General features: G+C 35.5%; 1 protein-coding gene across 1 annotated transcript in view; it reads right to left on the bottom strand.

Annotated features, from left to right (window-relative positions):
* The window catches only part of RANBP9 (RAN binding protein 9), a 95,624-nt gene that overhangs the window by 15,116 nt on the left and 53,169 nt on the right, over window positions 1-27,339 (bottom strand). The window contains exons 3-10 of the mRNA XM_054721455.1: window positions 24,833-24,885; window positions 23,462-23,629; window positions 19,033-19,055; window positions 8,195-8,379; window positions 5,206-5,318; window positions 3,717-3,825; window positions 2,381-2,571; window positions 1,097-1,241 (exon numbers count right to left, since the gene is read on the bottom strand). Coding sequence (XP_054577430.1) covers window positions 1,097-1,241; window positions 2,381-2,571; window positions 3,717-3,825; window positions 5,206-5,318; window positions 8,195-8,379; window positions 19,033-19,055; window positions 23,462-23,629; window positions 24,833-24,885 — 987 coding nt within the window. The remainder of the gene's footprint in view (window positions 1-1,096; window positions 1,242-2,380; window positions 2,572-3,716; window positions 3,826-5,205; window positions 5,319-8,194; window positions 8,380-19,032; window positions 19,056-23,461; window positions 23,630-24,832; window positions 24,886-27,339) is intronic.

Genomic DNA, 27,339 nt, shown 5'->3' with positions numbered 1-27,339 from the left:
AGATTTCATGAACATTAAACCTGAGTATGATATAATTTAGTGATACTAGAGGCCCGGTGCACGGCATTCATGCACTGGAGGAAGAAGAGCGGGACAACACACACCTCAGCCCGGCCTACGCCCTTTCACAGTCTAGGAGCCCTCGGGGGATGTCCGACTGCAGCTTAGGCCTGCTCCCCGCCAGGAGCGCAGTAACCACGGGAGGGGGGGGGGGGGGGCAGCTCCTGCGTTGAGCCTCTGCCCCCTAGTGGTCAGTGCACATAATAGTGAGCAGTCGTTCTGCCGTTCAGTTGATTTGCATATTACCCTTTTATTATATAGGATAGTCTTCTTTTCTCTCAAAGCTCTTCCTGCCTAGCAAAATGGCTAACATCCAATAGGTCCTCAATACTACCCTCATGCTCTATGTTCTAAATCAGTGGTCGCCAACCTTTCGGACCTCACGGACCACCAGTTGGCAACCGCTGCGCCAAAGGCTTCCTTAAACCAGCAGTTGCCAACGTTTTGGACCTCACGGACCACCAGTGGTCTGCAGACCATCGGTTGGAGACCACTGTTCTAAATGACTTAACCACATCTGCTATAACCAAGCAACGTAAAGAAAGGCTATCAAATAAGAGGGTTTTTTTTGTAAAATTAGTTAATTAAAAGTCAGTAAACATTCCACATACATTTACAGCAAAAAAATATACACAGAGAGGAAAAATAGTTGTAAAAGTGTATATGTTAATACTAGAGGTTAAATGCAATACTTTGACTTAACGTGGAAACATAACAAATAGCATGTGTGTGATCATCTGTATAGGTCTGTGACGGCAGGAAGAGTAGATTGCAGAGCCCTGCATTTGTCCTTATAACCTCACTATAAGGGCAAAGGAATGGAGAGTAATAAGAAGGAACAAAGAAGGAGCCTATGTGCATACTGAGAGACTGAAAAGCTTTGGGAAACTTATTCCCTTAACCTTTTATTCTCTGGGGGTTTGGGAACTCCTAGACCTCCATTATTAGCCATATAACTCAAATTTTCCAAATTATTAAACATGATAACCTGAATTAGGCTGCTTATAGTAACGTAAAAGCTAGAGAAATCACTTACCTGGTGAAGTTATTAACTTGCTGTGATCTTGACATGTTTATACTGTTCAGTTCTGGTACATTCAAATTAGTTGACTGGTGTTTACTATGGCAATATGATTGATGTGCTTTATTTGATATTACACCATTACTACAATTTTCAAAACCTAGAAAAAAAGAAGATAGGTCTTGAAAATAGAAACAAACGTTTATTATTAGGTTGTAAATAATATACCCATATTCTGACTTTTGTATTTAAAATATAGGACTATTTAAATCAATGGACTATTTAAATAGTAAACAAACAGTTAACTTCTTTGAAAAGATATATGTACACTTAATTGTGAGCTATAATTATCATCTCTTCTAACATTTATTGAAGGCTTCATTATGGATCAATCCCCCATGAGGGCAGTGTTATTATCATCACCCCCATTTTATTGAGGCTAAGAATTTGTCCAAGTCTGAAGTGACTGTATACGATATTCAAGAGGGGAAGCAGCTAAGGATACAAATATGAGAATCATCTGCACTGTACAGGATGGGATATAAAAAGAGAGCTATATGCTGATTGAAAAAAAGCAAAGTTGTTACTCTATGAAAGAAAAGGAAACAGCACTTGACTTCTGTTTTATAAAGTTAAATGAACTGAGGAAGATAACACCATGGGGAAAACAGAATGAAAGAGACAAGCAAAGAAGGAAGACTAAGGAGGATTAGAAATAAACTTGTAGAAATCATCATAAAAACTAAGAAAGGAGAGAATTCTAATCAAGAGAATACCAAAAGCCCTGGAGAATAAGGCTGGTGAGCAAAAAACCAAAACCAAAACCGGGGGGGTTGGGGAGTGGTGGAGGCGGTGGTGAACAGGAGAAAATGAACTGGGCTTGGTTGAGAAAGAATAAGATAGATAGCAGACAGCCCAGCTAGATTTGGTGATTGGTGGCATAAGACATCACAGACACATCACTACCTTTAAATTTAAACTTCATGAAAACATGTAATTATGTTTTCATTACCAAATATCTATGATTTAATTTCTAGAGACAACTCAAACATTAGTGTTTGTTTACGAAGATATGCTATAATAACTTATTCTCAGAAATAGCTCTTCAAGTTACTTCCTGGTACTAAAAACACATGCATCTGATCCACCTATAGTTCTTCTTCCAGAGTATCTTGAGATCAAGTATACACATGTGCAAAACTGCTACAGAAGTGTCTAGATTTTTTAAAATTTTATTGTGGTTCAAAAGTATAAAGAAGGGCAAAAATATAAAGATAATATCATAAGATTGAATCTCACCAGAAAAATGTGCAGCACTTCCTTTGCCTGATGCTAAATTGTGGATATTCATTCCATGGCTGGGGCTCATACTTGGACTACTAAAAGGTCGAGGGCTAACAGGATAACTGTCTTGAGATTTTGGACTCCGGCCTCCCAAACACCGTACTTCACTATCTGTACCATTCACCATTTCTATAAACTGACGCACTCTAAAAAAAGAAAAAAGATTTACTTAGATAATCTTCAAATAGCCATTTATTTAATAGCAACAGATTTCTGAAAGGAGATAATTTAATAACTTGTATTTATCAATAACTTTGGCCTTAAGATAGTATGCTAAAAGCACTAAGTATGATTTTACATACTATACTGGTTAGAATATTTTTAAATTTTCCAGAAAAATAGACTATATGCAAAAGCTGTATGTCCTTTAATCAAAATTTACTAAGAAAATGAAAGCTTATCTATAGCTATAATAAAATCAAAATGGACTACCTTTTTAGCCCCCAAATAATTTAATCAAAATAATATTTGCACTTGGTAGCAAATCAAACTGTATATAAGAACACGACGGAATTCTAACAGATATTTCATCACCCCTATTCATAGCAGCAGCATTCACAATATCCAACTGTAGGAGCAACTCAAATGTGTAAAGATGGATGAGTGAATAAACAAAATGTGGTATATGCATACAATGGAATATCATTCAGCCTGCAAAAGGAAGGAAATTCTGACAGATGCTACAACACAGATTAACTTTGAGGACATTATGCTAAGGGAAATAAGCCAGTTAACCAAGAACAAATACTTCATGATTCCATTTATATGAGCACAGGGTAGTCAAATTCAAATTCGGAAAACAGAACGTTAGTTGTCAGGAGGTAGGGAGAGGAGAAATGGGGAGTTAATGTTTAATGGGTACCAAGTTTTAGTTAGAAAGGTTCTGGAGATGGACAGCTGGCACTGATTACAAAACAATGTGAATGTACTTAATACTACTGAACTGTAAATGTAAAAATGGCAAATTTTTGTTATGCATATTTATCACAATTTTTTTAAATGCCACAGACTTACTATGAGGTGCTTTGCAGATAGATTCCCATCTTCTAAGTAAGATTTTCACATTTGGAAACACAGAGATAGAATGACAGAAGACCAAACAAAAGATGCCATCTGTTTATACTCCTCAACACAAGTATTTTTGTAACCTGTTACTTAAATGTGCTGTATTACAAAATTTTATGTCAATATTTGAAAGAAGGTTAAACAAAAATTAAAACATGGAAATTATTTTGGTTACATATAACACACATATATAATAAACATAGCATATTTTATTAAACAAACTCACTTCAATGTGAAAAGAAGATTAGGATTTCTTTCAAGTAAACTTGGGTATAACTGTTGTGTTGTTTCAATGGCTTCTCCCATTCTTCCTGCTAACACCAATTTCTGAATTCCTATTTAGAAAAAAAGAACAAAAGATTAATTTTTTAAGAGTAGAAACACTATCATTTAAGTAATATAGGAAAAGTATCTGTTAATCAATACTGAAGTAATAAAAACTAAAGTAAAGAAGACGGCCCTGGTCAGTGTGGCTCAGATGTTTGGGTGTTGTCCCATGCACTAAAGGTTGCCGGTTTGATTCCCGGTAAGGGTGCACACCAGGGTTTTGGCTCAATCTCTGGTAGGGGGCATGGAGGAGGCAGTCCATTGATGTTTTGCTTTCACACCGATATTTCTCTCTCTCTCTCTCCCCTCTCCCCCATCCCTCGCTCTCTAAAAAAATCAATTAAAAAAAGATGGCTATTTTTATGGCATACATGGTGTGTTGATGGGTTCATGCACATATACTAATCTCCAAACTTATCAAATTACATTCACTAAGTATGTACAGCTTTTAATGTCAACCATACCTCAATAAAGTGTTTTTTAAAAAGAACATAGGAAAGTCAAAGAAATAATACTCAAAATGTCTTATCAAATATAATCGTTTAATTTTATATCTTTACTGTTGAAAGTAATTATGATAACCTTTTGAACCAGTACTAAAAGAATGCTAGACTTAGTAAGATCTGAATTCAACAGATACTCATTGAGCATTCCTTGTGTCAGGTATTTGTTATATTAGATGATGAGGATACAAAGAATATGTGATCATTTCCTATTCACAAGAGCTTATTATATAGTGAGACAAAGCATACAGTAGCTACAATACAATGTAGTCAATGATATTATAGCAGTTTGACCTATAAAAAATTCTTCTTTTCATCCATCATGATTTTGCCCATGTTTTGTTTTTATGCCTATACTCTCATCAAGTTATACCGTTCCTGATGGATATACCAATTTTATGATGACTAACTATGGTACAGTTATCATGCTGACTTACCTTTGTAAGAACAGGCCACACTGCTCTGGCTAAAAGCACTAGAACCTAAGCAATAAAGGCTTAAGATCAAAACTATCTTAAATTTAGATAGCAATTAAATGCAAAGGTATTTATCTTTCACATATTACCTCCACTAACATCTAATTATGGGGCAATTTTACTAATAAATAAAACCATTTTATTAAATGTTTATTTCCTGGAAGGTCAATAAAACATTTTTTTTAAATGGTACACATTCTTACAATATGTCTCCAAAATTATATCTTTCTACATCCAGAATGCTAGCAAAGTCCTATGTGAATTTTTAAAAGGTAATCTTAAAAAATATCAATAAAAATAAATTTCAGAGGCATCAATTTTAAAATTTATTTTAACAAATTTATAAACGTCGATATAACCAAACCTATAATCTGAAAACAAGTGTTAGCCATGCACCATAAGTCCTTACTTTGTCTATTCTTAATGGACGCTAATTCTTCTAGAACGGTCTGGTCTGTAGATCTGGCAAAGGCCTCTGCTGTGGCACAGTACCCATGGTGAACTAAATAAGATGAAACCATTCTTTAAAAAAAAAAGAACACAACTTTTAGTCAAGAGAATACATGCTTCATACTACAATTTACATAAACAAGGTCTACTCTGGTGTTACAAAACTAACCTATTCCCTTGAAATAATTAAGGCTTTAATAACCTCAAGTTTAAAGTTCAAAAAATAATTTTGTTCTTTCACGTAGTATTTCCAAAAAGATAACTGCAAATGCTATGTTGAGACTACTGTCCCTAAAAATAAGTATTATCAGAGAATCAAGGACACCCCATTTTCTCCAGGTCCTTTACAATTGTTTCCCATCCTTATATTCAATCCTACTCACCATAATTCCTGTTTCACGTTTATTACAACTTATCCCAATAAAGTGTTGTCATTTTGTAAAATAAAACAAACGTGAAATAACAGATTAACTCCTTGTATTCTGGACTTCAACCCCTTTCTTTATCCATTAGTTACAGTAGATGGATCACAAGTTGTGAACACAAGAAGTACTTAAGTGAACTTGGATAATCCTCCAGAAAAAAAGTCTATAAAGGTGATAATACTAATCAGCCTTCTAATCTAAATCAATTGGTATGGCTGTGCACCAGGAGATTAATTATTCAAATGTGATTTATATGTGACACTCTTCCAAAGAACAGGTTTATTTTTAATAAGCCACCAAGTGGCCAAAACATGTATTTACATTTAACCACAAACAGAAAAACTGCTGGCTAAACAGTATTAACCCAGATAGTCAATAAAGCCAAATATTCAACCTGAAACCTGCCTTCATCTGGACTACTAAAGACCTGCTAGAAAATGGTAGGAAGAAGCAGTGGTTCAGGGAAGCGGGACTGACCAGAGGGCATTTAAAAAAACAGAATTTTCATTTTATTTCATCTAATGCAAATTATTTTAAGAGGCAGAACCTTTGAAAATAAACTTTCCAGGAGGTCATGGTGAGTGTCTATTTTGTGAAGAATGGGGTTGGTTGGGGTGGGGGCCCTCACACAACTCTGGCTGTAGGATAAGATGATGTTTTCTCTGCTACTATCCTGCCATGATGCTCAGTGGTGACCATTTTAAAGCATTAAAGGGCAGTGACCCCAGGAAAGCAACTTATCCTAGCTCTAATTCATGGCAACTATGAGATTCTGGGTCAAGGTTCACTATTCTTTCAACTGCAGGACAAAAGTACTAGTGCAGATTCTGCAATACCTGATGATAATTGCTCTAGTGAAGAAGCATGTTTTCAGAATCATCAACATATCTTCCAATCATTATCTCCTCCAAAAGGTACACACAAAAACCTTTATTAGATTTTTCAATTTCAGCCTGTTCAAAGCAATTATAAAGACGTTTAAGATGAACTGTGTCAGATTGATGGTATCTGAAAGAATTCGTCATTTTCTTTGGTTATAGTAGTGAAAATGACTATTGAAACTTACTGGTGTTTATTTCATTTCTAAGTTTATACTATTTCAAGCTTTATGAGCTACCATTTAGTACTACTGATATCTGGTGTCATCTTGAGCCTTTCAGCAAAGGTACAGTCTAAAAAGGTGATTGTCATAGGAATTATATTTTCCTGATTTCCATAATGAAATTCTACTTTTTCATAAAAAGTAACCTAATAAAACAAACTGCAATTTTTTGGTAAAAAATGAGTTGTGAGAAAGGTTATTCATTTTACAGTATTTTTATTGACACCCAGTGTGTACTCTGCTGCTTCCCACCCTCCCCTGCTGCTATTACTGGATCATAAGTATTTGTCCTGAACTTAGGATCCTAACTCCACCTTCACTGTTCCTTGGCTTCATTTCCTTTATCTCCTTTTAAATGTCTAATAATACCACATACAAGCAAATGGCATTAAAATAATCATAAGATTTTTAAAAATTTCTTAAGCCAGAAGTTTTTGGTCAGATTTTTCTATTTAGAATAGGAGCAATTAGAACCTTCCTAAATCTACATGATAAAAAAATATTTAGCAAAACAGGGATAATAGTAAACAAAAATAGCTGACATTATTCTTACAGAATAACCCATTCACTAGAAAAATGTAGCCAAATCCTGAAAAGTGAAATATACATATTAAGTCTGTATTCCAGTATATAAACTTTATCATTATTTTGATGCTTATTCTTATTGGGTAATAATTCTTTTCCCCCCATAATATTTAAACTACTGAACAACATAGTCAAATTCATATTAAAAAAATGATCCTGAATTATGCATCTAAATTATCTTTCTGAATTTATATTTTGCACTGGCACTATTATTAGTTGAATCATGTAACCTATGGAAATCATTAAATCCTATTACTAATGATAGAAAATGAATGACCCCAACCTAAGTGATCTAGTGTCACTTTATTTCTTCCATCAAATTAGTAAGTCAGACTAACATACTTTTCTGTATGTTCAAATCAAACATTATTTTTAATTGTTCAAATAGAGTAAGTTATTTTTATAGAGATTAAAATATTACTTTGTACCAAAAGAATAACATCCTATATAATAAAAACCTAATATACTACTAAGTGTCCAACCATTAAACCAGTCGCTATGACATGCACTGACCACCAGGAGGCAGACGCTCCGACCAGTAAGTTAGCTTGCTGCTGGGGTTCAGGCGATCAGGACTGGGCAAGATGGGCCGGACATGCCCTGTAGCCCTCCTGCGGTCCCTCCCCAGTCCTGATGTGCACCGGTGGGGTTCCTCAGCCTGTCCTGCGCCCTCTCGCAATCTGGGACCCCTTGGGGGATGTCCGAGAGCTGGTTTCAGCCCGATCCCCACAGGCCAGACCGAGGGACCCCACCGGTGCATGAATCCGTGCACTGGGCCTATAGTAGTTTATAAAAAAGTACTTTTGAATAATATCCATTCAAATTTCTTCACTTACTTTTGTATCATGGTCTGCCATTCTCCTTCTCGATCTCCAATAGGAAACCGGTCTATCTGTGCCTGTATTTTGGTTCTCCACTCCCGCATGTAGTCTTCTATATCAAACACAAAAGGATGTTGCCCAAAATTGGCATCAACGACCTCTCCTGGTGTCTGGAGCCCAACAGTCGGATATAAATTTGGCTGTAAAACAACACATTTCGCTAAGCATCTCTCCCTTTTATGTTCAAGACATTCTTTCAAATGCTGTCTCTTTAAAATAACAGAACTACCAATTTTCTTAATCCAAAACTAGTAGAGGGAGACTAAAAGCAAATACTCTAAAATACAATCTATACCAGATGGAAAAATCTCATTTCTTGTAATCTAATCAGGGAGGAAGAAGAAAAAAAAAAAAAAAAGGGAGAGGGAGGGAGGGGAAGCTCAGTAACCTATTTTATTTGTTCAGAGACCACATGAAAACAAACTTTTAATAAATAATAAGTTGCTCTTAAGAATATGTCATATAGGTGCTGGCCAGTGTGGCTCAGTTGGTTGGAATGGTGTCCCATACACTGAAAGGTCTTGGTTTCAATTCCGGACCCAGGTCCAGGCCCATGCGAAGGCAACTGATTATTTCTCTCTCACATTGATGTCTCCTTCCCCTCCCCCCTCCCCCCAAAAAAAAAGAAAAAAAAGAAAGAAGAAATCAATGAATATGTCCTTGTGTGAGGATTTAAAAAAAGAAAGTCATATACTAGTTACAGAGATTCAAGTATAAACACATAACTCAGGTTTATCATTTTATATATGATATATGTGATGCATTTCTAGAAATGAATGTGAAAGCTAGTTACCACAGAAGTACAATCCTAACTAGGCAAGTGCTATTTTAAGTTTACTAATTTTACTTATTTGTCTATTTGGGATGCCTTTATAAAAGGATGGTTATAAGCAAAACACAGTCCCATTAAGAGTGGGGATTCTCTATATAAAAATAAAAAACTCAAATGCACATATTTCAAGAGAGGAAAAGGATGAATTTAAAATTCATAAAGAAATGCATTTAGATATACTCCAAGATTTTGAGGCTAATCAATTTAATAGCTTCAAGTATACAAAAAAGATAAAATAAAATCAAAGTCCTTCTTTTGGCTCTATCACTAGTTGTTACATCTAAAGGGAGAATAAGTTACTGAATGTATATTAAATGGCTATGATTAATCATTATAATAATCCTGTGAAAGAATTACTACTGTTTACAATTACAAAACTACAGAGGTTGAGAGACTCAGGGGCAAATTTTCTACACTATGGCAGAGATGAGATTGGAATAGGTTTATCTGACACCAAATCTAAGTCCAATTTTTCTTCCTAAAACTCCAAATCCTACTTCATCTTCATTCTCTCTATGTCTTATTTCTTTGCTTTGATTATCACAAATATTTTCTGAACAAAACTATGTAAAGATGATTAGGGCATAATTTGTGTATAATATAAGATGCTTAAACAGATTTCACAGTAAAAAGCTAGAAGAATGTACTTAAAAACAACTGAGCAACCAAATCAGAAACAAGAATACTGTGTTAAAATACTGAGAAATATAGTTGCATCGAGTTAAGGGAGGAAATGATAATGCAATGCACAAAAATGCACTGACTCTTAATAATCAACAAAACTAGCAAGTTATTAGAATTTTAAGCCAAACACAAGTCAAATATTTACTACGACCTTCCCATTCTACCAATGAGAAAACAGACCTAAAGAGTTTAAGGAATTTATCCAATAGAACACCACTTATTAATGACACACATACAGGGGAAAAACCCTTATCTCTCTACTTCTAGCACAGTATTCTTCCCACTAAAACCCATTACAAAATTATGATGTGTTTTAGAACAAAAGTATATAAAGCCAAGGCTCTTAATAAGGATATCAATAGAATAAAAGCAAAAGACTCTTAATAAGGATATAAATAGAATAAAAAGCAATCCTATTCATTAAGCAGAGTTTATAATTCTAATGTTCAGCAACGTCCAAACAGAGATGCTTTTAAAATGGTTTGCTAATCTTAATTTTTCTTAACAAATTCAGGAAAAGAACTCAGATCAGTACTACAAAAGAAAATCAGCACACATGAATACTCTGATAAAAAATGTGCCATACAAAGGTTTCAGTGTGAACAACAACTACAACAAAATTGGGGGAAAAAACCAAAAACATTTTAGATTAAAAAAAAAAGTTTCAAACTTCCCTGTGACAAAACCTGCCATAAAGATCAAGAAAAATAAACTTTACACAACAAACATCTGCCACACATGTGAGAAAGGATCATTATTTCAAATATAAAAAATTCTCATAATACAGGTAGACAAAGATTACTAGTGCAATTACAATAAAGACACTTCATTCAATTTTAAAAAAATGCAAACAAAAACAAGTTGATTATTTTTTTGCACAGCAGATTAAGATTTAAGACTGAGAATACCCAGTATTGATGAAAGTTGAGAAAATAAGCCCTCTCTTCCACTGTAAACTGATCTTTTAAGAAGAAATTTTGGCAAAATCTATTAAAATTGACAAAGCAATTTCACTTGTAACAATTTAATCCTACAGAAAAACAAACATATGCAAGGATATATGTCCTATAACATTGTTTGTAATTGCAAATAAAAAATTAAAAAGAATGTCCATTTATAGGACATTCACCAAAACCCAGACTCCATAATTATGATATGCTATTATTTTATGTCTAAAAAATAACACTGCCCATTAAATTCTGACAGACCACAGATCCTAAGATGCAGCCCCATTTCATAAATGTTAAATTACAAAATTAAGCAAAATAAGTAAAAAAATGTGTACACTGACAAAGATGCCCAATATATATTACTTAATGAAGAAAGCAAGCTATAGAAGAGTGCATAAACTATAACCCCATCTTTCCTGTAAACATTTATACAATGGACATACTGGTTACCATAAGTTTAGAAACAGATTTGAAAGGATATATACCCAAGTTAACACAGTCATCATATTTAAAGAGGCTAGCACATTTGTGTATTTCTAAACATTTCTATTATTTGGATGCTAAAACCATATATTACTTTTGTAATCAGAAAGTGATAAAACACTGAAAATTTGTTAAAGTCAGGTGGGCTCAATGAAAAGTAACTAAGTTTTAATACCATTTACTCGACCTTAAAACTAAACAATTTTGAGGACAAGGAATTAAGGACATAGCATTTAACTGGTAAACTATAAATTTAAAAAGTATAATAGAAATTTTAAATTGCAAGATTATAGGTTTCTAAAAGTAGAATATAACAATGCAATGGTTTTTAGTTTAGTCAGAATTGTACAGCCATCGTCATTATCAAATTTTGCATTTTCATCCCTCCAAAAAAGTAACCCATACCCATTCACAGTCACTCCCCATTCCTCATCACTGTATCTCAGATGACCATCAATCTACTTTCTGATCCTACAGATTTGCCTGTTCTGGACATTTTATATAAACAGATTTATACAATGTGTGTCTTTTGTGACTGACTTCTTTCATTTAGCTTAATGTTTCAATGTCCATCCAGGTTGTAGCATGTATCTGAATTATGGATTTATTTAAAACAATGTTTCCCAGGAAACTGTTTCTCAAAAAAACAACAACACAAAAATCACTCCTGCCCATGCAGAATTAGACAAAGTGAGAATAATTTAAGTCTCTAAGATAATAGAAAAATAGATCTCATTTCTATTGCCTTAGGAAAAAATAGATACTATTCAAAAGCTAAATATACACAATAAAATCATATTCTCAATAGCATAAGCTTTGTTTATTTCATTTAAAATGTTTTTTCTATGAAAATAAAAGCAAACAATGTATCTATAAAAAGATTTCAAGTCAGCCTAAGGAACTGGTAAACTGGATTATTTTAAATGAGACCTGCTTCTATAACAAAAGAACTTTACTTAATCCCATACTGAATTAGTTTATAAATAGACATTTCTCAAACTGGTGAGGTGAACTGGGGAAGAAACATTATTCTGAAGTAGATCTAAGGTTTTCAAGCTGTATAAACACCCTATGCTCCATGATAACTCTAATACAGTCTAGGTTAACTTTTTGTTCTGTAAATATACATACTCTCTAGCTACAACTAAAGAGTGAGAGATCACAGGTACAAAACATATACATATACTTGTTTGGTGATCCCTTTAAGAGAAGACTCTTTCCTCCCTTTTTTAAGTAGAAGAATGGTGTGTTGCATGTGTAAGTCCCAGAAGATCTCAGTCATAAAAATAAAGAACTCTCCAAATCACAATCACCATAACCACCACTTGACTCACTGTTACAAACTGAGTATCACCACTGGTTAATTATAGACAAGGCAAAACATAACTGAGGATTCTAAAGTGGGACAAAAAATAGTTAGAAGGTAACATAAAAACATGTCCACAACCAGCTAAGCCTTTTCCAAATAAATGATCACCATCTACCAATGAGAAGAAACAAAAAAATCTGCTCACTCTGAGAAGTTGATTTTACTTTAGTGCCACACAAAAAGAGAGAAAAAAATCCATCTAGTAAGTCTTTTAACCAATTTCAAATGAAACTTACAAAACCTTTGCAATGGTTCTGAACATCAACCTACCTACCATTACCCACACCTACCCTCGACCACCCTGCCCTCATACCCACTTCACCACAGATGCTCTTCTTTTTTAATCCTTGTAGGGAGGACAAGCTTAGAGAGAGGGAGAGGGATGGGGAGAGGGGGAGAAAAAGGGATCAAACCAGCAACCATTTGGTATATGGGACGACACTCCAACCAACTGAGCTACCCAGACAGGGCCTCAGGTCCAAGATCTTGAAGTCAGATACTGTTTCTCATATTTTCACATCTAATTCATCAGAAAATGGTCTTGGCTCACAGTGGGTTTTTAAAAAATATTTTATTTACTTTTATGCATACTCTTGAATCCATCTGGAACTTACTGTGGTATAAATACAAAACAAAACCCTAAGATTATATATATTTTAAAATAAACACTTTTTCCATCACTACTTATTAAATAATGCTTCTTAAAATAAATAAATAATGCTTCTTGGTGGGCAATTTTGATCTGTAGACTCTGGATTTTCTTGGGTAGCAATGTTTTTTCTATAGCTTTGATTTCTTCTGTTTTTGTAGGATTTTCTTGAGGAATATTAATAATCTATACCTTAGATGTCTATTCTCTGCCTCTGAGTATCCTGTCATCTCAAAACACCTCTGAAACTGGAATGTGTCTTATAATCGATGGCACCCTACATCTGGCCAGGCAGCTGTTATGATGAAACTGTCACTGCCTGCACAGATGTGAATTTGTTAAAAAATGAGCTCACAAAAAATCTGGGACTTGATTATTTTTCCTGATGAAACATCTAGATAACTGCAATCCTAAGACATTTTAGTCAACAAGCCAACTAAAAAAGAAATACAAGAGTCCTAGCTATTGTCAGAAAACCTATGGTTAATACTTTCAGGCAATATTAAGAAAGTGATAGCAACAAAACCTGTACAATGCAAGCAGAAGCTTGGAAGAAAATACCAGACATAATGGAGAACTCTTAAGAAATATTCTTGATGGCATAGAAGACAACGTCATGTAGAAAACCACAGACATCAACTCTAAAAAAGTGTTCTAAGAACTTGGACACCGAACATAATAAGTTTGGGGAACACTTCAGTCAATTTATATTGCTATTTCATCATTTTTAGGCATACAAGTAATATTGATTAAAAGTATGTTAGCCGAAACCGGTTTGGCTCAGTGGATAGAGCGTCGGCCTGCAGACTGAAAGGTCCCAGGTTCGATTCCGGTCAAGGGCATGTACCTTGGTTGCGGGCACATCCCCAGTAGGGGGTGTGCAGGAGGCAGCTGATCGATGTTTCTCTCTTATCGATGTTTCTAACTTTCTCTCCCTCTCCCTTCCTCTCTGTAAAAAAATCAATAAAATATATTTAAAAAAAAATATGTTAAATACCCTCAAAGATCAAAGGGTAAATGTAAAATAAAAGTTCAAAGTGATAAGAAAGCATCTATAGCCGAAACCGGTTTGGCTCAGTGGATATGGCGTCGGTCTGCGGACTGGAAGGTCCCAGGTTCGATTCCGGTCAAGGGCATGTACATTGGTTGTGGGCACATCCCCCAGTGGGGGGTGTGCAGGAGGCAGCTGGTCAGTGTCTCTCTCTCATCGATGTTTCTGGCTCTCTGTCCCTCTCCCTTCCTCTCTGTGAAAAATCAATTAAAATATATATATATTAAAAAAAAAAAGAAAGCATCTATATATACATAAAAGCCTAGTGACGGGAATGGTGGAATAACCGGGAGCTATGACGTGCACTGCAGTGGCCAACCGACCCGATCCATGCCCCGATCAGCCCCCCACAACCTCCCATGGCCCTTGCCCCCAGCCACCCCCTCAACCCCGATCGGGGATGGGGACGGCCAGCAAACTGCCCAGGGCCTCTCCCCCTAGCCGTCCCCGTCCCTGATGGGCCCCCCCACCCGGATTGGGGGCAGGGCCAGCTGGACCCCACCCATGCATGAATTTGTGCACCGGGCCTCTAGTTGAATCATAGTTTGCTAGTTTTCCCCTCCTAGTGTTATATGTGATGTATATATTACAACTAGAGACCCGGTACACAGATTCATGCACTGGTGGGGTCCCTCGGCCTGGCCTGCAAGGATCAGGCTGAAACCAGCAGTCCGACATCCCCTGAAGGGTCCCAGTTGTGAGAGGGTGCAGGCCAGGCCGAGGGACCCCACTGGTGCAAGATTCTGTGCACCGGGCCTCTAGTATGCATATAAGATCTTTGGTTAATCTCTTCCCACCCTCCCTGCTTCCCTCTGAGATTCATCAGTCTGTTCCATGTTTCCATGCCTGTGCATTGAGCGTCTGCCCCCTGGTGGTCAGTGCTCATTATAGCTACTGGTCGAACGGTCACTTAGGCATACATACACACACACACACACACACACACACACACACACACACACACACGAGGCCCATGCACAAAATTCGTGCATTGGGGGAGAGGAGTCCCTCAGCCTGGCCTGCACCTTCTCCAATCCAGGACCCCTTGGGGGATATCTGACTGCCAGACATCCCTCTCACAATCTGGGACCAGTGGCTCCTAACCATTCACCTGCCTGCCTGATCACCCCTAACCGCCTCTGCCTGCCTGCCTGATTGCCCCTAACTGCTCTCTCCTGCTGGCCTGATCGCCCCTAACTGCCTCTGCCCCCGCCACCATGGCTTTGACCAGAAGGATGTCCAGAAGACATCCAGTCTAATTAGCATATTACCCTTTTATTAGTATAGATAGACTGATAGAGCCTTAGATTTGGTAAATAAGGTATTTAGAATCACACTTCTCACACCTCACCTGAATTTCTGTAATAGCCCCTCTCAAGTTTGTTTGTCTCTACCCTTACTCTCCCCCCTCCTTTCCCCAGCCTATCTTAATTTTTCCATTCAGCAGCCAGTGATCCTTTAAAAACTAAAGTTGTATCATGATAACTAAAAAACTCTGCAATGTCTCTGTATTTCACTCAGAGTAAATGCTTAAGTCCTTACAATGGCCCCTCAAGATCCAGATGATCTAGCCAATCCCCACCCCCATCATTATCTCTGACTCATCTCCTACTATTCTCTGCCTTTCTCATGTCTCTCTACCTCACTTCATGCTATTCTTCAAACATACCAGACATGCTCCTGCTTCGGTACCATTCCCCTAACTGTTCCCTTTGCCTGGAACATTCTTGATCTATATATCCATTTAGTTATCTCCCTTCTTCAAAAGCCTCTGCTCAAATTTTACCTTGAGCAAAGGTGAGCAAATAGTATATCCTGTGTTCTGTGTTTGGTACTCGCATGCTCTCTTTTTTCTCTTTATTTGAAAAGTGCTTAAAACCTTTTAAAATGTTATAATTTACTTATTTTTAATGTATTGTTTATTCTCTAACTTCTCCAGCTTGAATATTCTAAGAGGACAGAGACCTTACCTATTTTCTTGACTGATATATCCAAGCACAGAACCTGCCACACAGTAGGCATGCAATACACACTAAATTTAAAAATGACTAGAAAAAAAAAAGGATGTGAGGGAGAGGAATCAAGATGGCGGCATAGGTAAACACCTGAACTTGCTGCCTCGCACAACCACTTCAAAACTACAACTAAAAGACAAAACGGACATCATCCAGAACCACGGGAAGGCTGGCTGAGTGCAATTTATACAACTAGAAGGAAAGAGAAAAGCACACTGAGACTGGGAGGAGGTGCGGAGCTGCGGAAATGAAGTGCGGAGGTACAGAGGCATGCAGAAAAGGGCTGGCAACTGAGTACACTTGTCTTTTTCAATCGGGAGGGAGATACAAGCTCCTGACTGCTCTGAACTCCAGTTCTGGGCGAGGCTCTGGGGACATAGACTCATACAGGGAGAAACTGGACTGACTGGCATCCGGCCAGAACACGAGGGCGGCTTTCTCTCAGAGGTGCTTGCAGTGATCATTGTTCCTGCACGGTGCCGTGGGACACAGAGTCCTGGGGACCTCTTTGGGGCAGGGCTGACGGTCAGCCATTGCTGTTTGCTCCGCCCTAGTGATTCCCTGAGACCCCGCCCCACCCAATTTACAACCCCACCCAAGCTGTGCGCAGAGGCTTTTGCATATGAATAGCCTGGCCTTTTGCAATCTAAAACCTAACATACTGCAGCTGGATCAGAGCCCCAGAGCCTCCAAAAGAAGGCCCAAAGCTGGACAGCAGCTTGCATTGCTTCATAGCTGGGCCTCATCTGGGCACCTCCAAACCCCAACAAAGAGGAGGAATCTGCAGATCTCTCCGTAGCTCCTGCTGGGTGGCTTCAGGCAGTGGCTGACTTTGCACCTCCTTGGAGATCCAAGAGTCAGTGTACCCAGTGGTCAGAGTGAGACATTCCAGATTACAACTCTTCAGATCCATAAGGGACACATACAGGGGGCAGACTCAGTGAGCACCAAAGCCCTACTGAAGCAAGTCTTGCCCCATAAGGGTGTAATTTCTCCCATGGTAGACACAACTGATCCTAACAGCCAATTGGCCTGGAGGTCAATTCCTCCCAGTGATACCAACAGCAATCAAGGCTTAACTACAATAAGGCTGTACACACAGTCCACAAAGGGGTGCACCAAGAGTGTCCACCTGAGGTAATTAGGGAGGCTGAGCCACTGGGCCCTATAGGACACCTAGCACACAAAGCTACTCTATCAACTCAGGGAAGCAGCCAAAATTCGGAGACAAAGAAACAGGTCACAAATGGAGGAAAGCAAACTACTGGATATAGAGTTCAAAACCACGGTTATAAGGTTACTCAAGAATCTTCTAGAAACCTCCAAGAAATTTAGTGAGACCCTCAAGGATATAAAAAAGGACCAACTGGTCCTGGATATGAAATTAAGCATACACTGACTGAAATAAAGAATAATATACAGAGATTCAACAGCAGACTAGAGGATCCCAAGAATAAAGTCAAAGATTTGAAATACAAAGAAGCAAAAAACACCCAACCGGAAAAGCAAAAAGAAAAAATAATTTAAAAATATGAAGATAGTGTAAGGAGCCTCTGGGACAACTTCAAGCATACCAACATCCGAATTATTGGGGTGCCAGAAGAGAGATAGCAAGATATTAAAAACCTATTTGAAGAAATAATGACAGAAAACTTCCCCCACCTGGTGAAAGAAATAGACTTACAAGTCCAGGAAGCACAGAGAACCCCAAACAAGAGCAATCCAAAGAGCACCACACCAAGACACATCATAATTAAAATGCCAAGAGCAAAAGACAAAGAGAGAATATTAAAAGCAGCAAGAGAAAAACAGTTAATTACCTACAAAGGAGTAGGTACCCATAAGACTGTCAGCTGATTTCTCAACAGAAACTATGCAGGCCAGATGGGAGTGGCAAGAAATATTCAAAGTGATAAATAGCAAGAAACTACAACCAAGATTACTCTACCCAGCAAAGCTATCATTCAGAATTGAAGGTCAGATAAAGAACTTCACAGATAAGAAAAAGCTAAAGGAGTTCATCACCAACAAACCAGTATTGTATGAAATGCTGAAGGGTATTCTTTGAGAAGAGGAAGAAGAAGAAAAATATAAAGATAAAAATTATGAACAACAAAGTGACAACAAATACATATCTATCAACAAATGAATCTAAAAATCAAGTGAATAAAAAATCTGATGAACAGAATAAACTGGTGAATATAATAAAATCAGGGGCATAGAAAGGGAGTGGACCGACAATTCTCGGGGGGAAAGGGGTGTGGGAAGAGACTGGACAAAAATTGTACACCTATGAATGACAGTGGCGGGAGGAGGTAAAGGCAGAGGGTGGGTTGGGAACCAGGTGGAGGGGAACTATGGGGGAAAAAAATAGGAACAATTGTGATAATCTGAACAATAAAGATTTATTTTAAAAAAAGACTAGAATTGCTGTACAAGCACTTGCTAAAAAGTACGATACCAAAGAAACATATTTCAAATAAACACAGTAACATTAAAAGTATATTTTAATAATAAATTCTGATTTATTTTTTAGCTACAACAAAGTTCCTTTGTGCAACTGTGTGCAGTGAAATTTGGAGCTTAATTTCTGAAGGTCCACACCAATGGTGACTAGAGAAATATCTCTATACTATGCACAGCATATAAATTGAATGTCAGTAAGAATGCATTCTAAACCAATTTAGTACTAGTTTCTTTATACTTTGTTTAATTAAAAATGCAAAACTGCTTTAAAAAACAACAACACACATGTCTTACCGGTAGGTCAGTGAAAGCAATACCTGAAGGGAAAAAAAAAGGTGGCATTAGAAGCTGTTTTGCAAAGGCAGACTATGATGACAAGCTAAATTTCTAATTAAAATGAAGAAAAAGAATGGCAAAGGCAGAAAAGAAAAAATTAAAAATCCAAATATAAAATAATGAGTGATTTTTTTCTTAATAACACTAACAGGTCTGACTGAATGCTGACCCTTTTTCAAGATCACACACCAATTTTATTTTGGGGGTCCTGCTATTGACTCCAGGATTTTTAAAATGATTTTAGATATGTCTTCAAAGCTATGTTAGACATCATGTAAGAAAATCAGTTACAAAATAATCATTTTAATTTTGACCAATATCCAAGATGCTTTATCCAACTTTATCATTTAATCTTCCTCACTTAGATTTAGCTTTTAAGTAATTTTGGAAGGGAAAGATTTTATGTTGCACTAAAAAGGTAAACAATGGAAAATACAGTATGTTTGTCCTTTAAAAAAATAAAATTCCTTATAAAAGAATATTCTTGAATAACCTTTGATTACTCTGAAAAAAAATTTCTCTTTCAAAGGATAAAGATGTAAACAGTTGAGAATTTCTCTTGAATGTCCTCTGACAGTTATTTCAAGTTATGTTCCAAATACACATAAACAATGATAATATTATTGGAATAAGACTCCTAACATCCCAAAGTGGTTATTTAATAATCTCCCTTAAAATATTAAAATATATTACTTAGCTGAAAATAAGATAATAAACCAAATGTTCCTACAGCACCTTATTCATATGTTTAAAAAACTTGAGTTCTAGAATAATGGCAGCGGGTGATGTTGGTGAATGGGTTAATATCAAACCTTCCAGTCTAAACACACATTAAAACAAATTGGAAGACCATACCAGCAATACCCCTACAGTGCTGATCACCATAGAAAAAGTGAGGGCATTTCTGTTAAATTATCTTCCCACTTGAGATTCTTTAACTACATAATTGTACTGTACCATCAGAAAACTGACCCTATCCATGAAAGTACTAAAGTTAAGAGATAAACTGATCATAAATCTTTACTATATATGTTTTAAAAAAATGTGTAAAAACAGCGCTTTGTAGTTAAAGTCCTTTTTAAAACTAGTAAATTAATGCCCTGACACTCGGGTGAAATAATCTGATTGCTTTTAGCTTCATTCATAGAAAAGCAAAGTAATTGTGGGCCAAACAACTATGAAAATTTATTCTAAAAATTTCAGAAAACTTTTACAGAAAAAAATAAAGAATAAATATTTCAATAAAATACTACCATACATAATTGCCATTTTCATAAAAGCCTAATGAATTATTTTCCTCAAAGATGTCTATTTACAACAAAACTGCCAAATTTACATTCTTTTGGTAAAAAATTTCTTTTTACTATTAATTACTGAAATCACTCTTTACTATACACTCTCATGAAAACTCCAACTTAATTTCATAGATTAACATTTTTGACCACTGCCAAATATAGCTATCTAAGCCTATAAATAGTGAGACCACAAAAAGATGCCAGTTTAATAAGTTGGTATAATTACTTAAATACACTAAAAGCAAGTTTTTTATATTTCTAATTTCCTGATTTGTCAAGATGCTTTTTGAAAAGTGATCCTTCAATTGATGAATGTACTCATTAAAACTAAGTAAAAAAATTTCAAATTACATTAACCTAAATATTGAAATATTTCTCCTTTTAATTTGTTTCTCAAATAAAAACCTTTCCATTTCTCCTTTTATAGTAAATACATATTTTAAAAACCTTCATGAGACAGAAATTAAAGATATTATCAGCTTTTGGGTAAAAATTATCTACTTTGGGAAGTACTACAAGGAACAGTAACTGAATAATACTTTATCTTCTAGATGTTAGACTCTGGACCAGAGGTAAGCACAATTCTCCTATAAAGAGCCAGAGGGTAAATATTTTCTTCTCCTTAGGCCATATGGTCTCTGTTACAACTACTCAATTCTGCCACCGCGGCAGGAAGGCAGCCATACACAGTGCATAAAAATGGATGTGGCTGCATTCCAATAAAACTTTAGAAAAACAGACAGGAGACAGATTTGGCACATCTAAAGAAATTTGGTTCTAAAGAAATAACTTTGCTCACCAATGTTTTACCACTGCATCCCTGGCACCTTGCCCAGAGTGTGGCAAGCAATGATAATAAACATTTACTGAGCACTCACTTTGTGTCAGGCAATCAGTTAAGAATTGCACATGCATCATTTCAGTTTAGTCTAACAACCTTAATAAGGTAGGCATCATAGTGATCCTATTTTACAAACTGAAGCACAGAAATGTGTTAAATAACTTGCATAAGGTCACATGGCCTAAACCAGGAGACAAAACCAGGCAACTAAAGAAACCACACTAACCACTATATACTGCTTCTCTATGTGCTTAATAAATATTTATTAATTTATAAATAATGTCAAATGTTTCAAATTTACTTAAAAAGTTGAATGTAATTCAATCATTATGTACCCTTTAAAAAATATCTCACGTTTTAAAAACAGTTTTCTTATTCAGGAGATTTAAATACCTGTAAAAATCTAACAGAAAAATAAAAACACAAAATCACCTCTTCCCATCTTTCAAAATAAAATTTGTTCTCTGGAATAAAGTTTAAAAAACTGTAAAAAGACTGATTTAATTTTAAAATATGCCTTTTGCATTTCTGAACCCAAAGTCATACCTAAGAGAATTTCTCCTGGTTTAAGATATTAAATATCTTTAGCAGCCAAGACACCTAAGACTATGCCAGTTAACTGCTTTGATAAGTCAAAGCCAGAATAGTAACAACGAATAAACTGAAGGAGCTGTATCCTTACAGAAACCAGTTAGCCATAACAATCAAATTATAAATACACAAAAAATTTGCATGGCATCTTTAACATTCTTATACTGATAAGAATACTTGACCTTTGAACAAAGCAGGGGTTTGGGACACTGACCCCTGTGCAGTTAAAAATCCACATATAACTTTTGACTCCCCCCAAACGCTTAACTACTAATAGCCTACTGTTGACCACTACTCTTACCAATAAACAGTTGATTAACACATATTTTGTACATCATATGTATTATATCCTGTATTCTTACAATAAAGCTAGAAAAAAGAAAATGTTATTAAGAAAATCATAAGGAAGATAAAATACATTTACAGTACTGTTTGTATTTACTGAAAAAAAATCCATATACAAGTGGACTCAAACCTGTTCTATGATGAACTGTGTATAAGGATCTTTTGTGGACTTGAGACAATTTTTAAGTCAGATAACACAGGACTTCAGAATCAATATTAATAATCAGAAGGAAATATTTTAAGCCAAATATTAATATGAAGACACTAACTTTATATTAAGAATATGTTGAGACACTAATAAAAAATAACTATTACTAATACACTTAGAAATTTAGAATTTTTCTCTGAAATGACAGAAAGAATAGTTTTTGTATTAAAGAATATATATTACATGTCTAAGGAAGCATACTATTTGCAGTCTAATTTTTAAATACTGTTTATAAGTAAATTGAAATTTCTGCCTTCTGGGGTTACTCAGTTTTTGACTCTTTTCACTTTATCTCATCAGAAATAATTTGCTATGAATCAGGTCTATTTCAAACAGTAAAAGTAATGTGAAACCTTTATATTTTTAAAACACTAATCTTGCTACCCTTTATGCTTTCCATAATGAGGAAAAAAACAAAACACAAAAAACCCTAAAAGAACTGCTATGAAATGGGAGTGTAACAACCATATATAATTTTAAATTTGAAGTATTATGAGTTCATATTTAACTAAAAACCCTAATTTTCTATTAGTCTTACAATGAATAGGTATCTTCATGTTTTCATTGATCTATTTATTTCTTAATTAGTCACCTACCTTTCTTTCATTCTTAGAAGTGTTGCTGTTATCTGCTTGTTTTAATTCTGATCCCTTTTGCAGAACTTATAGTCACCATCCTTTATCAATCTTTGTTAGCAGGCATGACCTTTTATGTGTCAGTGCCCTTCATTTGGTTGGTAGCATCAAGCTTTTCCTTTATTTTACCCCCATGCTGGACTAAAAACTGACAGCCCTTTTTCTTAGCACCTGTTAACCTAGAGAATTGAATCACACTGTGAAGGGCTTTATTCAAAGCAAAGCAGAAAACACTTAACACTTCTATTATTACAATAAATATCTGAGCGTAGGAATTATTTTTAGTTATTCCTGTACATGTGATACAATGTGCCTGCACAGAATACAATTTTTCACCATTTTGTCAACTTTCACCTGGAAGGAACAAAGAACTAGCTTCCAGAGGCATCTACTTATAAAAGAAGACTATCATAATGCAAGAACGATAATAACAATATTTGGTTATTTTACATGCAATACATTATCTTAGTACCTAAACTATGTCCATTCTTGGTGTAGAAGCAGGTATTGTTGATAAGGTTAACACAACAGCCAATGACATCACCAGTCGTAAAAGTTGGTCCATAAGGTTGTCCCGTTCCAGAAGAACAAAATGAATGTCCATCATCCCCATGATAACCATATGAATGTTTATCCCAGCCTAAAGAGAAAGTTCCAGTATATTTACAATGAAATGAAAAGTTCCGCTGTGCTACAATTTATTCACAAAGATTATGGGAAAATAAGCAAGGAGAGCACAACAGATAATACAGAAATAAAATTCCCAAATGTACATTTAAATTCTCAACAAATTACACGACAATTTCTATATTAAAATACTGTTTATAGCCCGCTGGGCAAGACTCAATGGGTTGAGCATGACCTATGAAACAGGAGGTCACGGTTCGGTTCCTGATCAGGGAACAAGCCCTGGTTGCGGGCTTCATCCCCAGTGGGGGGGCCATGCAGGAGGCAGCCGATCAACAATTCTCTCTCATCATTGATGTTTCTCTCTCCCCTTCCCTTCCTCTCTGAAATCAGTAAAAAAAAAAAAATAAAAGTAAAAATAAAAATAAATAAATATATAAAAATATATATATATACTATTTATAACATTAAGGAAAATGAACTCAGCACACAGAATACAAAAAGATGTATTAAACAGAGAGGACACCAACAAAACAAAAAAAAGAAAAAAGCAAGACACATTTTCCATGCATATTTCCTTTGGTAACACACCAAAAGGAATTTTGGTTTGATTTGATTTATACACACATGCACAAATATACACACGCACAGTTTAATATAAAATAGAAGAGTTTTCTACTTTGCTTTCTAGTTTCAAAAAGTTTACCCCCAAATTAATTTTAAACATTAGTAAATAGAACACCAGAAATATAATCATCTGATTAAATAATGGTTTTGAGAAACAGTCTGACATTTGAATTCACACCTTCCTTAATTTACTTTTAACATCAGGCCTACATTATGAGAATATTAACTGAAATATAAACAACTGAAAATGGGTTAAAAGCCAAGAATATGGTGGGTAGCAAACAGAGCTAACCACATTAAAATGTTTAAAGTTGGTATGACTATGTACTGGAAGTTAAAAATACAAAAAGAAAAAACCCCACAAAAGGCAAAAAACAACAACCAAAAAATGCATGGTATATATGTATTAAATTATGCCAAATAGCAAAGAAATTTCAATTTATTTTAACTCAGTTTCTACTTTGAACTCATAGTATAGGTGATTAAAAATACAGAAAATCAATATACTTTACTATTTCAAGTTATTAATGGAAAGTTTTAGCCACAAAGAGCTATGAGACTATACTATATAGTTCAATTACAACTGTACCTGGTAGTCTATTCATATTCACACCTTGAGCAGACAGACCAATTCCCATGTAACTGTTAAAAAAAAATAGAAAGGAAGAAAAGCAGGTTATTATAGTCATATTATGTATAAATAACCAATACAAAGTTGAAATTCATAAGGTAGCTAAAAAAGTTATTGCAATTCTTTAAATAGCAAAAAGGGAAACATTAAGCAGCACTAAAACTCAGATCACAGCAAATTCCAATAATCATTCATAAACACACCCAAAGTATCCTATACAATAAAAGCCTAATATGCTAAGTGTCCGACTGTTTGTTTGACTGTTCGACCAGTCGCTATGAAGTGCACTGACCACCTGGGGGCAGATGCTCTGACCAGGTTAGCTTGCTGTTGGGTCCTGCTGATCGGGACTGGGCAAGACAGGCCAACAAGCCCTGGAGCCATCCCGTGGTCCCTCCCTGATCTGGACTGGGCGAGACAGGCCAGACATGCCCTGGATGAATCTGTGCACCACGCAGGTTTCGGCCCGATCCCCGCAGACCAGGCCAAGGGACCCACCGTTGGAGCACGACTCTAGTTGGTAATAATTACGCACTCTATTAAACAGAGAGGACTCCTACAAAAAAAAAAAAAAAAAAAAAAAGACATCCATGCAATAAAAATCTTTCCAATTTATCTACACATATTTAGGATTTAGACTTCTAACAAAAAGTACTGAGGAGCTTGTGAAAGAAAAAAAGAAATCCTATATAATAAAAGCGTATTATGCAAACTGTCCCCTCGACTGGGAGTTGCCCAGGGGGGCAGGTCTGGCTGGGGGAAGGGAGGGAGGCCCTGGCCTGCAGCTGGCAGCCGCTAGAGACCCTACCAGTGCACAAATTTCATACATTGGGCCTCTAATGTTAAATAAGAAACAAATGGGGCCCAGCTGGTGTGGTTGAGTGTCAGTTCATGAACCAGGAGGTCAAGGTTCGATTACTAGTCAGACCACATGCCAGGGTTTCGGGCTCAATCCCCAGTACGGGGTGTGCAGGAGGCAGCTGATCAATGTTTCTCTCTCATCAATGTTTCTGTCTACCCCTCTCCTTTCCTCTCTCTAAAAGCAATTAAATTGTTTTAAAAGAAACAAATGTTTCGAAAGGACACAGTAAAAATCCAGACCATACAACAATACAAAATAACAGATACATACTTGGAAAAAATGTCAATTTCATATAAAAACATCTGAAATCTTTAATAAAATTACACTAAAAAGTATAATCTGTAGAGTATCTATATATCGGTTTTTGAAAAGTGTTTTGGCAAATTGACAAAACTCACCTAAACATAAGACTCTTAATTATTAGTTTTTGAAACTAGAAGAAAATTATCTCTACAAAAGAAATACAAGAGAAGATAATCATTAAGGTATGCAATTAATTTTTAAAGTGGTATAAAATATTAATAAAACCTGATAAAGATAGTTCAAAAGAGAAAAGTCTAAAGCAATACACTTGTCACTACTGATGCAAAAAGAAAACCTAAATAAAAGAGCATCTGAATCCAATTTGTTAAAAAGCTAATTGACTGTGCTTGTATCAAGACTTAAAATGGCATTTAACAAATTTCAGGTATGATTCCTAATAAAAACTCAAATAAAATAAGAATAAAAGTAAACTACTTAAGTATGACACACTTTTTTCCCAAATATATTCAGAGCAAGCAAAATATTCAACAGTGAAACACTTTCCATTAAAATCAGAAACATGGAGCTACACTTACAATGGTTAAACACTGTTTTTGAATTTTCAGATAATTCAATAAAATTAGAAACCTAAGTGACCTCTAAAATATTAAAATATAAAATTACCTTCATTTTTAGTTGCTGTTATTCTGTACACAATATCTACTAGACTCTGAATATTCACTGACATCTCACAAGAAAATATGAAATCCAGAAAATAGTGGAATGAAATATATAAAAGTACAGAAAGGGAAGTGGGAGATCCTTGCCAATACAGGGTGTTATATTCACAGAAATAACCTTCAAGAATGAAAATAAAATAAAAACATTTTCAGATAAAACAAAAATAATAGAATGTGTTACCAGCACACCCGCACTAAGAAAAATGCCAAAGTATGTCTGCCAAATTGAAATGAAATGACATCAGATAGTTGGACTTTCAGAAAGTAATAAAGAGCACTGGAAATAACTCACACATGGGTACGTAATAAAAGATTAATTTCACTCTTAATTTTCTTAAAACATATCACTCTTCAAAGCAAAACAACATGTATTATACAGTTTATATGACATGTAGATGTAATACATATGACAACTACAGCAAAAACAAGAGGGAGCCAATGAACCTATATAATTGGAAGTTTCTACATTTTATGTGAAATGATACAACATTCTCAGCAGATTATGAAAACAGGCATATATAATACAATATCCAGAGCAAACACTAAAAAACTTCAAAAAGATATAGTTAAAAAGCCACTAGGTAAATTAAGATGGAATTCTAGAATTATATCAAAATAAT

This window comes from Eptesicus fuscus, chromosome 9 (assembly GCF_027574615.1).
Source record: "Eptesicus fuscus isolate TK198812 chromosome 9, DD_ASM_mEF_20220401, whole genome shotgun sequence".
In the NCBI taxonomy this organism is placed as follows: domain Eukaryota; kingdom Metazoa; phylum Chordata; class Mammalia; order Chiroptera; family Vespertilionidae; genus Eptesicus; species Eptesicus fuscus.
This window is presented reverse-complemented; position numbering and strand designations above follow the sequence as displayed.